This window comes from Dryobates pubescens, chromosome Z (assembly GCF_014839835.1).
Source record: "Dryobates pubescens isolate bDryPub1 chromosome Z, bDryPub1.pri, whole genome shotgun sequence".
In the NCBI taxonomy this organism is placed as follows: Eukaryota; Metazoa; Chordata; class Aves; order Piciformes; family Picidae; genus Dryobates; species Dryobates pubescens.
In genome coordinates this window covers 38289680-38301851 of record NC_071657.1, presented here as the reverse complement: position 1 = coordinate 38301851, position 12172 = coordinate 38289680, and the positions used below count along the sequence as shown (strand labels likewise).

Sequence of the window (12172 nt, the reverse complement as noted above, 5' to 3'; positions counted from 1 at the left end):
GACTCATTACAGGGAATAAGTAGTGGATGAATAGCTGAGAAAATAGAACTAAAAGAAACTTCCATCTCTCTCTGAATATGAAACACCAGTGGAAATAAAACCAGGGCATCTCAGACTTACTTCTTCGAATACTCCACATTGCTTCAGTGATAATGCATAGGAAGAAAGTAGGATGATTGGGATGACCTTCAAAGTAGCAAAACAGCTCAGGTTGCCCAGAGAGGTGCTAGATGCCCATCCCTTGAAACATTCACGGTCAGGTTAGGTAGGTCTCCAAGCAACCTGATCTAGTTAAAGATGTTCCTGTTCACTGTAGGGGGGTTGAACTACATAACTTTTAAAGGTCCCTTCCAATCCAAACCACTCTATGATTCTGTGAGTGTGATTGGCCTTAGTTTACGTATTCTCCAAAGCTGATTGATTAGACAGGTGCTGGATAGGATTTATCAAGGATGTAAAAATTTGAGCTCACTCCTTCCCAGCCTTCAGGGTATGGCTGCAAGAAGGAACAGCTGTAGAAAAGCCAGTTTTGGATAAATACACCTGGAAAATGAATCTTTGAAATCCCAGCCTGTGAAGGGCTAAACTGCTTATCAACTAGTTCTCACAGATGATTCAAGTTCTGTAACATTCCCCAGAATAAAGGCCTCCAGTGATAAGAGTCAATGAATGATGCTGCTGTGAAGCTATGGTCAGAGTCATGGATCTAGTGTGACCAGGGAGAACTCAGGTCCTTGTCAGAGACTGGTTCAGTGCCTCTCCTTTCCATTTGGTACAAGAAAGAGAACAATTCTTTCACCTTTGAAGAAAAAAATCCCATGTAGGTTCCAACACACCTTTCAGTTGCAAAACATTATCTTGAGGGTCCTCTTAGGTTTGCAGAAGTCTTAAAAGATTTTGGATCAGCAAAAGGAGATCATTCTTGGCTCTGGAAGTGATTCCTCTGGTGACCCCTCCCTGATGAGTGAAAGGGTCTGATGGCTGAGAGCTCTCTGTCAATGGAAAGTAGGACCTACTAGTGACTTTTGTGCAGGGAAGGCTATCACCGGTAGAGTTTCTCCAAGGCTTTGTTTATGGCATGTGACATTTGCAAATTTTCACAAAACAAGGAGCTTCAGTTCCACATTTCTTAGCTTGCCTCTTTTGAAGAGGATCTGCAGACAGAGCAGTAACCAGGGCACTGTTTGCCCATAAAAGCCAGCACACCAAGGCCACGATCTGATTGCTCTATGACTTGAAGACACAGCATTCAAACAGCAATACTTTCCTTCTCAAATGCATGATCATCAACGACTAGAAAGAGTTTGCCTTTCATTCCTAAACACACAAATTTGAGACACATGTAAAAATGCATTTAGGTGAAGAAATGTATTTTTTTTTCCACACCCCAAAAAGGCTCTATTGAAGAAAATCTCTTTTTTGCCTCCCGGGAGAAAACCACCATCTGGGTCTCTCAGTAACAAAATCATTTCTGTACACTCTGGTCTGACTGGAAGCTCTGCTTTGGAAAACTTTGAAATCACTAAGCTGGAAAGACAGGGTAGGGCCTTTAATTTTTGAAAGTCTGCATTTATTCAAATGCAAAACATGCATGACATAACAAAGGGCTAGGTTTATCCATTTAAAGATGGCATTAACAAAAATATCAAATTTGTAGTATCTAATTATATGAATCTGTGGAACTGATAGCATCTGTATTAGGAAACTGACTTAAGAAACCAGTGGAGAGAAGATTGGGCATCTTTCCTAAAGAGAGGACAGAAGAAAAGAGAGCCGGGTGATTACCACTTGACCCCTCTCTAAAACACCCTAGAACTTGGGAGACAAAAAGTTAATCATAACAGGGGAGATTTCTTGATTTGACCTTGACAAAGGAGAGCTTCAGCATATCTTTATAACCATCTTGATCTCAATGTCAGAGTTTCCCACAGGAAACAGAAAGGATTTGGCAGCAGCTCTTTCCCACCATCACTCCTGAAAAGACCTATCTTGGTTTGGCTGGAAGGAGATGATTTTTCCGTGCAGTACAGAAAAACAATAAATAATATGCCATGTCCATGTTTAAACTTCTCTGGCAAGAAAGCTGTCTCATCAACTAGAAAAAAAATAACAATACAAGTGATTCTCCTCATAACTACACTGTCTTGCAGAGAGGAAGCTTTCAGGATACAGCAGGCTCAAATGCAGCCATTTGGCTCTTGCAATCTTGTAAGCAGCACTTTGGGATTTCCTATGTTCATCCTAGAACCTATTTTAAGATGATGATTTTTATTCCTGTCACCTGAACTAGACATAATACCTCAAACAACACAGAACAATAATGTTCACTATCACATTTCCCTACTGACATCATGCAAACAAAACACTTAGCTCTGGAGCCTTTGAAATCAGAAAATTTTTAATTCTTCAGCTTAAAGATGATGATAATTAGCACAAAATCCAAAGGGCGGGGGGAGTGGTGGGAGAAAGAGAGCCATAATATTATAGACAATGGAACTACAGGGATATTAAGAGGTTGGGTAATCCAACCTCCAGGAACTGGCTGGAGGGCCAAGCCCAGAGATTGGTGGTGAATGGTGCCACATCCAGCTGGCAGCCAGTCACTAGTGGTGTGCCCCAAGGATCAGTGCTGGGCCCCATCCTCTTTAACATCTTTATTGATGATCTGGATGAGGGCATCGAGTCCATCATCAGTAAATTTGCTGACGACACCAAGCTGGGGGCAGGAGTTGATCTGCTGGAGGATAAAGAGGCTCTGCAGAGGGACCTCAACAGGCTGGACAGATGGGCAGAGTCCAACGGCATGAGATTTAACACATCCAAGTGCCGGGTTCTGTACATTGGCTACAACAACCCCATGCAGAGCTACAGGCTGGGGTCAGAGTGGCTGGAGAACAGCCAGGCAGAGAGGGACCTGGGGGTGCTGGTCAATGGTAGGCTGAGCATGAGCCTGCAGTGTGCCCAGGCAGCCAGGAGGGCCAATGGCATCCTGGCCTGCATCAGGAACAGTGTGGCCAGCAGGAGCAGGGAGGTCATTCTGCACCTGTACACTGCACTGGTTAGGCCACCCCTCGAGTACTGTGTCCAGTTCTGGGCCCCTCAGTTTAGGAAGGATGTTGACTTGCTGGAACGAGTCCAGAGAAGGACAACACAGTTGGTGAGGGGTTTGGAACATAAGCCCTATGAGGAGAGGCTGAGGGAGCTGGGGTTGCTTAGCCTGGAGAAGAGGAGACTCAGGGGTGACCTTATTACTCTCTACAACTACCTGAAGGGAGGTTGTAGACAGATGGATGTTGGTCTCTTCTCCCAGGCAGCCAGTACCAGAACAAGAGGACACAGTCTCAGGCTGCACCAGGGGAGGTTTAGGTTGGATGTTAGGAAGAAGTTCTATATAGAGAGAGTGATTGCCCATTGGAATGGGCTGCCTGGGGAGGTGGTGGAGTCGCCATCATTGGAGGTTTTCAGGAGAAGACTTGATGGGGTGCTTGGTGCCATGGGTTAGTTGTTTAGGTGGTGTTGGATTGGTTGATGGGTTGGACACGATGATCTTGAAGGTCTCTTCCAACCTGGTTTATTCTATGTATTCTATTCTATGTATATGTATCCCTCTCTTTACCTCTAAGGCTGGATCCACTCCTCCTAACCTATTATGGACAGAATAATCAGTTCACAAAAACCTTCAGTGAAACCACTTCTGTAACTCATCCAGACAAACCTATGCCTCAGGTTAAAAGGTTTATTGCCAGAAAGCTTTTTTTAATATTGAACCCAAACCGCACTTGTTTAAAAGTTAAACCCATCCACAAGGAGTGTGAAGAATAATTCACACCCTTCTTCTCTCTGACAGCCATTGTGCACTGAAAAAGACACAGTCAGGTTCCTGTCCTCTGGCATTCCCCTTTCCCAACTAGAAAAACTGTCTTCAATCTTACTGCTCTTGTTCACAGGACCTTGAATTAATTTCATCTAATGGGTTGAAGAACCAGAGTTTACCATTCAAGTATGAAAAAAATCTCATGGAAATAGCAAGATCCTCAGGGAAATTTAAGCAACATGAAAAATTATAACACAGTTATTGGAGCTAAAGGCACTTGGGGTGCTTCCAGTGACATCACCACACTGAAAACATTGGACTACCTGGATGAAACACTATGTGGCTTCACTGCAGTCAATAGGAACTTCTGCCAATGACTTCAGTGAGGTCTAATCACTATTTAGTGCTTGCTGTTCAAAGAAACAAACCCCAGTCCAACAGCAGGAGAGATCTAGAATTGCAAGCAGTGGAGAAATACAAAATAGGACAAAAGACAGAATAATTGTATTTCTGATGGTTAATTTGTCATATTGCTCTTCTTCCAGGACACTGTTGGACAGCAGCACAGAGCAGAGGGACTTGGGGGTCCCAGTGGACAGAAGGATGACCATGAGCCAGCAATCTGCCCTTGTGGCCAAGAAGGCCAATGGTGTCTTGGGGTGATATTCTAAGGGGTGTGGTTAGTAGGTCAAGAGAGCTTCTCCTCCCCCTCTACTCTGCCCTGGTGAGGCTGCATCTGGAATATTGTGTCCAGTTCTGGGCCCCTTAGTTCAAGAAGGACCTCAGGGAACTGCTTGAAAGAGTCCAGTGCAGAGTCACAGTGATGAATAAAGGTATGGAATATCTGCCTTATGAGAAAAGGCTGAGGGAGCTGGGTTTCTTTAGTTTGGAGAAGGGGAGACCAAGGGGTGGCCTCATTAATGTTTATAAAGATGTGAAGGGTGAATGTGTGGTAGTTTAGGGCGACGCCTTTAAAATTTTGTTACAGATTTTGAGCAGAAAGGTAGAAAAATGTAAATAAATCACTATTGGGTGTAAAAAGGAAAATAAAGGAAAATAAACCTAAACAATTCCACTGGAGATACATCTACTGTAAGACGGCTTGTACCAAAACTCTCTCTTCTCTTGTTTGCTCTTCTCACTTTGTTGCTCTGGAGAGATAGTAACTTGCTTCTGCTTGACCCTGGCTGTGTTGTTTTGGTTAAGTCCAACAGCAACTTCCTCTGCTCCTTTCTCCTCTTTGTCCAGAGGAGTCTGGGTAGGCGGGCTTCTCCTGGTCTCTGACCAGGGGGAATCTTGTGCTGTTTGTTAATTGTAAATATCTGTAATATTGCAAATACTGTATTATTTTGTACATACTCATTGCATTCCATTGTAGATTGTATTTTTGCCTGTAAATACAGCTTTCATTTGCTTCCAACTAAGCTGGTATGGCAAAGTTGATGTTGGGGGGGGAATTTCAACCTACCACATTACGGGAGGATGAAGCCAGGCTCTTCTCAGTAATGCCCAATGGACAAGGGGCAATGGGTGCACTCTAGAGCATAGGAGGTTCCATGTGAACATAAGGAAAAATGTCTTCACTCTGAGGGTGACAAAACACTGCAGTGGGCTGTCCAGAGAAGTTGTGGAATCTTCTTCTATGAAGGCACTCAAAACCCACCTAGATGCATTCGTAGGTGACCTACTGTAGATGATCCTGCCTTGGCAGGAGGGTCAGACTAGATGATCTTTCAATGTCCATTCCAACCCCTAACATTCTGTGAAAATTAAATGGCAAGCCAAGTAAACTGCTGACAGTTTTATGACAGTTCATACTGTGAAAAGGAACCAAAAATGTGGGGGTTGCAGTGCAGAACAGCAGTATGCATTCAAGATGCCACATTCACCAGTTCAGGGTAAATTCCAGGTCATAGTATGTTATACATTTTTAACCTTCTGGAGAACTTGAACCTGGAACCACTGCAGAAAAAGAATTGTAATGCAATTCTCCCTTCCAGAGCTGTAGACGTGCTTGAACTTTCATAAAGGATAAATGATTACTCATACTGAAAGTCTCTGGAGCATATCTGCTGATTATGGTGCTGCTTCTCTTGACTAGAAAACAGGCAAAGGTAGAATTTCTTTCTGTGGGCTTCAGATCAGACTGCAATTCCACTGGAAATGGACAGCAAACCATTTATGTTGATGATACACCTAGCTCACAGCTAGTATGATAAGGGTCATATAGTGGTCTTCCACCATGTTATGCATCACTGTTATCCTCCCCTGTTCATAGACTTACTGTCAGTCATTAATGCACCAAATAATGTACTGTCAAAGCAGCTCTTAAACTGTTGCTTAGCTCATAAGAACAAAATCTTTGATCGTCAGAGGGATTCTGGCTGGAGGAAAAGCATTCTTTCAGCATGCTAGCATTGCAAGGGAGCTTCTGCTGTGTTTTGCAACCCTATTTCCACCTTTGCCTTACCTGCCACTTCTTCCCCTGACAACTGTATCAGAGAAGCAAAGGGATATTCTCTGGAAAGGAGAGAGGATCTTTCTCAATCTCATCACAGCAAAACCCACCACGTCCCCTTCCTATACACCTTTCTCTGCAGACCACGACAGTAGACCAAGAGTCATGCACCTCCCCGCTCTAGCTCAGGCAGCCCTGGGGACCCTTGGGATGATTACACCAACCACACATCTCTCTAAAAGTGAAGAGACAGCTTCATGCTCCCTCTTCCAGCCAACACTCTCAGTCCTAAAGGTAAAGGGATAACCTCTTTGGTGGAGGAGACAACAATGAGAGGTGTACTAGTTGACCTACTGACAAAGAGGGACTGGTGGAGGACATGAAGGCTGGGGGTATCCTTAGCTGTAGTGATCATGAGTAGATAGAGTTCAGGATCATGGGTAGTACGGACAAAACAAAAAGCAGGGTTACAACCATGGATTTCAGTAGGGCTATCTTTGACCTCTGAAGAGGAATTAGATATCCACAAGTCTGTGGGTCCTGATGGGATGCACCTGCAAGTGCTGAGTGAGCTAGCAGAAGTCACTGCTGTGCTGCTGCCCATCATCTTTGAAAGAACCTGGAGAACAGGTGAGATGCCTGAGGACTGGAGGAAAGCTATTGTCACTCCAGTCTTCAAAAAGGTGACAAAGGAAGACCCAGAAATCTACAGGCAAGTCAGCCTCACCTCCATCCCTAGAAAAATGATCAAACAGCTTGTTCTGGGCATCATCTCAAAGCATGTGGAGGACAAGAAGGTCATCAGAAGTTGTCAATATTGATTCACCAAGGGGAAGTCATGTCTAACTAATCTGATAGGACATACCTGGATGAACAGATAGGAGGAGGGCAGTGGACATTGTCTACCTTGACTTGAGCAAGGCTTTTGACAGTCTCCCACAGCCATCCAGCAAGACCTGAACAGATTGTGGAGTTGGGCAGAAATTAAATTGAATAAAAGCAAGTGTATGGTACTGCACCCAGGGTGGAATAAGCCCATATATTAGTACAAGTTGGGTACTGACCTGCTGGAAAGCAGCTCTGTGGAAAAAGACCTGGGGATTCTGGGACAGAGCAGGATGATCAATGAGTCAGCAATGTGACCTTGTGGCCAAGAGGGCACATGGCATACTGGGGTGCATCAAGTAGAGTGTGGCAAGCAGGCTATGGGAGGTTTCTCTTCTCCCTCTGCTCTGCCTTGGTGAGGACTCATCTGCCATACTGTGTTCAGTTCTGGGCTCCCCAGCTGAAGAAGGACAGGGGACTGCTTGAGAGGGTACAGCAAAGGGCTGCAAAGATGTTTAGAGGACTAGCACGTCTTTTACGAAGAAAGGCTGACTTGGGCTTGTTTGGCCTAGAGAAGATAAGACTGGGGGCAGATCTTATCAATGCTTATAAATACTTAAAGGGTGGGTGTCAGGAGAATGGGGACCAGTCTGTTTGAGTTTCTGACTGGAATGGACAGTTGTTTCCTTTGAGCATTCTGCTGGGACAAGTTGGCTTTACACCCACATCCATAAGCATGGCCAGCAAGTTGAGGGATGTGATTCTGCCACTCTACTCTACTCTGCTAAGGCCTCCCCTGGAGTACTATATCCAGTTCTGGAGTCCTCAGAACAAGAAGGACATTAACCTGTTGGAGCAAGTCCAGAGGAGAGCCACAAAAATGTTCAGAGGGCTGGAACACCTGCCTTACAATGACAGGCTGAGAGAGTAGGGGTTGTTCAGTCTGGAGAAGAGAAGGCTCCAGGGAGACCTTACTGTGGCCTTTCAGTAAAGGAAGCCTATAAGAAAGATGGGGACAATCTCTTTAGCAAGACCTGTTGTGACAAGACAGGGGGTAATGGTTTTAAACTAGCAGAAGATAGATTTAGATTAGATACAGTGAAGAAATTTTTTACCAGGAAGGTGGTAAAACACCAAAACTTACATAGAGAAGTAGTAGAAGCCCCATCCCTGTAAACATTCACAGCCAGGTCAGAAGGGTTCTGAGCAACCTAAGCTAGTTAAGGATCTCCCTGCTCACTGCAGGGTAGGGGGTTGCACCATATGACATTTAAAGGCTCCTGCCAACCTAAAGCATTTTATTATTCTATGACCCTAAAGCCTTATTTAAAGAGGATTTCTGATTTCTCCATCTTCCAGCCTGTTTGCAATTTTCCCCCACAGGAATTAATTAGCAAGGGGCATGGAATGGACTGTAAGTGCCAAAGCAGTTACTACCTAGATATCTTATAAATTACATTGATTGAAGCTTATGGGAGCAGAGCCAGGGGTAAGGCAGATCTCACTCACCTGGAGGCTGCCCAAGTGTATTAGACATAGTATGGACTCTTGGCAAGAGCTGGAGAAAAACTCTTGACATCAAGAAAGTCAAGTAATAAATTCTGCTGGTTATAAAGTACCTGTGAAAGAATGTCTTGCAAACAGCTCTGGTGTTGCGACATATAAGTTTCAAACAACGTATTCCAGGTCTGAGACACGCTCTGGCTAAATGTCTCCCACCACGCTTCTTATGAGGCTCATCAGAAATGACATTTCTTGGTTGATCCCTTTTAGTGGCACACCTTCCTCACTACTCTGACATTATCAAACACACTTCTGAACAGTATCTGCAATCCTAGTTAGGACTAGGAGCCCTTGTAAGAGAGACTGCACCACCCTAACAGGAAATTTATTTGCAGATGATGAAATTAAGCCAGGGAAGATTAGAAGCAAACAGGCCTGCAAGTTCTATGGTAATTGTTAGACTTCCAGTACAAAAGGTGCAGGAGCATGCATCCCAGACATATATTGCTCTCAAGATGATGACATTTCAGATATGTAAATGAATGCAGGTAAACATCTTGTACAGCCAAAATAGATAGGACATCATTCTTTTATTTTATGCCAAAATCCACTGTTCTGCAATCAGCAAAATCTAAAGCAGACCCTTCCACTATTTGCTGGCATACCTGGACCACATGAAACCTAAGCACAGAGAAATGTCAACTGAATACAATCAGAAACTGAACCTCTTTCTTGTCTGCAGCACTTGTGTAGTTAACAAGCATTAGCCTGTCGAAAGCAGCTAAGGATAGAGGGATATCGGACTTTGATTTATCATCTTTCATATTAGGTTGTTGGCAAGTTATCCATAGTTAATCAGGAGACAAACCAGGACAATAAACCAAGAACAGGAAACTGAATCTGAGATGCATGTTTATATTCAGTGCTTCTGACACAATGTACCAAAGACAAAGGGAGAAGTCTACTTCTGTTTTATTTATGCAGTCACAGAACAACAGAGGATTTAATTTCTCCCTTTTCAGGCTGAAGTTTCCTTCTAAATGAAATGTCCTCTTTCCTTACAAATGCAATCAGCTCCTATCATTAACAACTCCTTTTGCTGGAGAAACTGATGAGGCAGTATTGCCAGGCCATTCATTAACAGAAAAGCAAATTCATTATGTACACTGGCTATCTACAGGCTGTCTAGCCAACTCAGATGGTGACAGAAGATATAAACAAATTACTACACAGGTACTATTTTTAAACCCCTAATTTTTAAGCAGTATACTTACACTGCCCATTCCAGCTTCTCATTCTTGATTGAATTGTAGAGGGCCTGCAAAGGGAGAGAAATTAGATGAGATTATTGCTTGACCCCTGCTACACATACATTAATATGCTGAGGAAAATTATGTAGCTAATACCAGCAAGTGAGCTGGTACCATATCTGCTCAGGGTAACAAAGAAGTCTTGAGCAGAAATCTCAACTAAGGAAAAAATACCAGAATGCAGGGCTTGAGATCACAGCCATTTTCTGAATCATTTGGGTTTTGCGATTCGTTTGTTTGCTTAATTTTTCCAAAGTGTTAAGATTGCAAAAGCCACAAGACTATACAGCCTTAAAATTTAAGGACAAATTTGATTTCTCAGAATTTGTGAGATTTTTTTTTTTTTTGCCACAGACTTTAATGGGGTCAAGATTTTACCATATGGGCCATAGACTATGACAGAACAGCTACCCAAAGCCCCTGAGCCTCACAGACGCCTGAATACTTTCCCAGTCAACACACTCAAACATAAGCACATTCCATTTCTAAGTGCAAAAGATAAAATGAACAATAGGTGTTGTTTTCATGCTTGAATATCAATGTCTTGAACTGCTGTCTGCTAACCCCTTAAACTCATAGGAAAGATACCAGTAAGTTTGACACCAAAGTTCACAATTCTGTGGTTGATACCAGCCTGCAAAGAAAAGGGTCTAGAGGCTGACTTAAGCCTGGGTGAATATCAAATAGTTGGGATGGATTTCTTTTGAAAAGGAATAGGTACATCACTTGGATAACTGTGCTGATTCCCAGTACCTGATGCATACAATGGATAAATGCCTGCCATTACTACAAGCTGAGGGAGTTTTCAAATAGGCCACTTGACTCAAGTGAAGTATTATGGTATGGAATGTCCCTTATTCTCACACTTAAAATCCACATTTGTAATTTACCTTATATACATAGCTAGATTTACTCCCTCTGGCACATTACTCCTACACAAACTCAAAATATGTTAACGTGTAGAAGAACTGTTGATGCACATGATTACCAAAAAGTAGCACATCGAGTATGAACAAGCCTGAACACCACATACTATAATAGCTATGACACGCTCAACAGAAACATTAGCATTTAAATAGCCTTCACTCTGACCAGCACCAAAAATAATTTGGAAAACTGAAGAGTTGAAACTAGTCATGTGCATATGCCACAGAAGAACTTGCAACAGGAATCCTATGAGTATATCCCACTGCTCATCCTGTGATCCATTGGGTGCTCCTGAATCTTACACCATCTGTTTGAAGATCCTTAATATTCAGAATATAATATTCATAATAATATTCATCTCTCTGAAAATCTAGCTCACCTGAACCATACACAAGTAGGTCAAACATGTTGGTTTAATTTGCCTCATGCTGATGCTATGCATGCAGCAACTTTTAGTCACACTGTACTATAAAAGTAAGTTTCTCAGGGCAACAGAATAGATATGACCATCAAGAGGAATCATGCCACATTCTACTTACACTGAGCTAGCAGAGAGAGGTTTCCACCACTAACAGAGCTTTGCTGTGCTACTCACTGTAATATAATGAAGTATTTCAACTGTGTAAACTACCTATTTCTATATATTTTATCTTCTGATAGGAGTTCTGATCCAAAGGCAAACAGCCAAAGGTGAAGGAAAGGGCATTGCTGGCAGTTTGTAGGCACTTTGCTTAATATTCAGGTAAGAGATACCAAGAGATTTTAAGATTATCCTGCAGCAAGAAAGCAAAAGAAAGGGCTAACATGGATATTATTTCTCCTACCATGCAGGCAGCAGTCCAGCAGAATTCAGCAACCCCATTCTTCTGCACAAGCTGACGACTGAGACTGATTCCCTGGGGTCACTCACTATTTTCTGTTAGAAGCCTCTATTTTTCTAAGGATTTGGCCAAAGCCTTTCTCCTGGTTAGTCTTTTTCTTCCCACTATAACTACAATAATATCCTACATTTTGAGCCATAAAACTACTTGGAAATACAAGGCAGACAGGCTGCATTTTTTTTGCAAGTTGCCTCTCCATTTTTTCAGCACTTTTTATACCAGCTGGTTGGATGAGCTTCTAAAATGCTGTAAAAAAAATGGCCTGGGGTATCAGAAATGCCTTTTGCTGCTCTTGGGCCCAAATGCCTACAAGACTGGGTCATGACCTCTGAAAATGAACACCTGCCTTGTACAGTACTGCTTTTTAAGGGATTTTGCTGCAAGAAGCCTCTAGGGATCACTACAGCCAAAGAGCAGGACGCACAAAAGCAGCACTCCAGATTGGTGTGGGAAC

General features: G+C 43.0%; 1 protein-coding gene across 3 annotated transcripts in view; it reads right to left on the bottom strand.

The window, feature by feature from the left end:
- Nucleotides 1–12172, bottom strand: part of LOC104305774 (PH and SEC7 domain-containing protein 3) — a 116075-nt gene that overhangs the window by 29763 nt on the left and 74140 nt on the right. For all 3 annotated transcript variants that reach the window (XM_054179039.1, XM_054179038.1, XM_054179037.1), the window contains one exon: nt 9875–9918. In XM_054179039.1, the coding sequence (XP_054035014.1) occupies nt 9875–9918 (44 nt within the window). The remainder of the gene's footprint in view (nt 1–9874; nt 9919–12172) is intronic.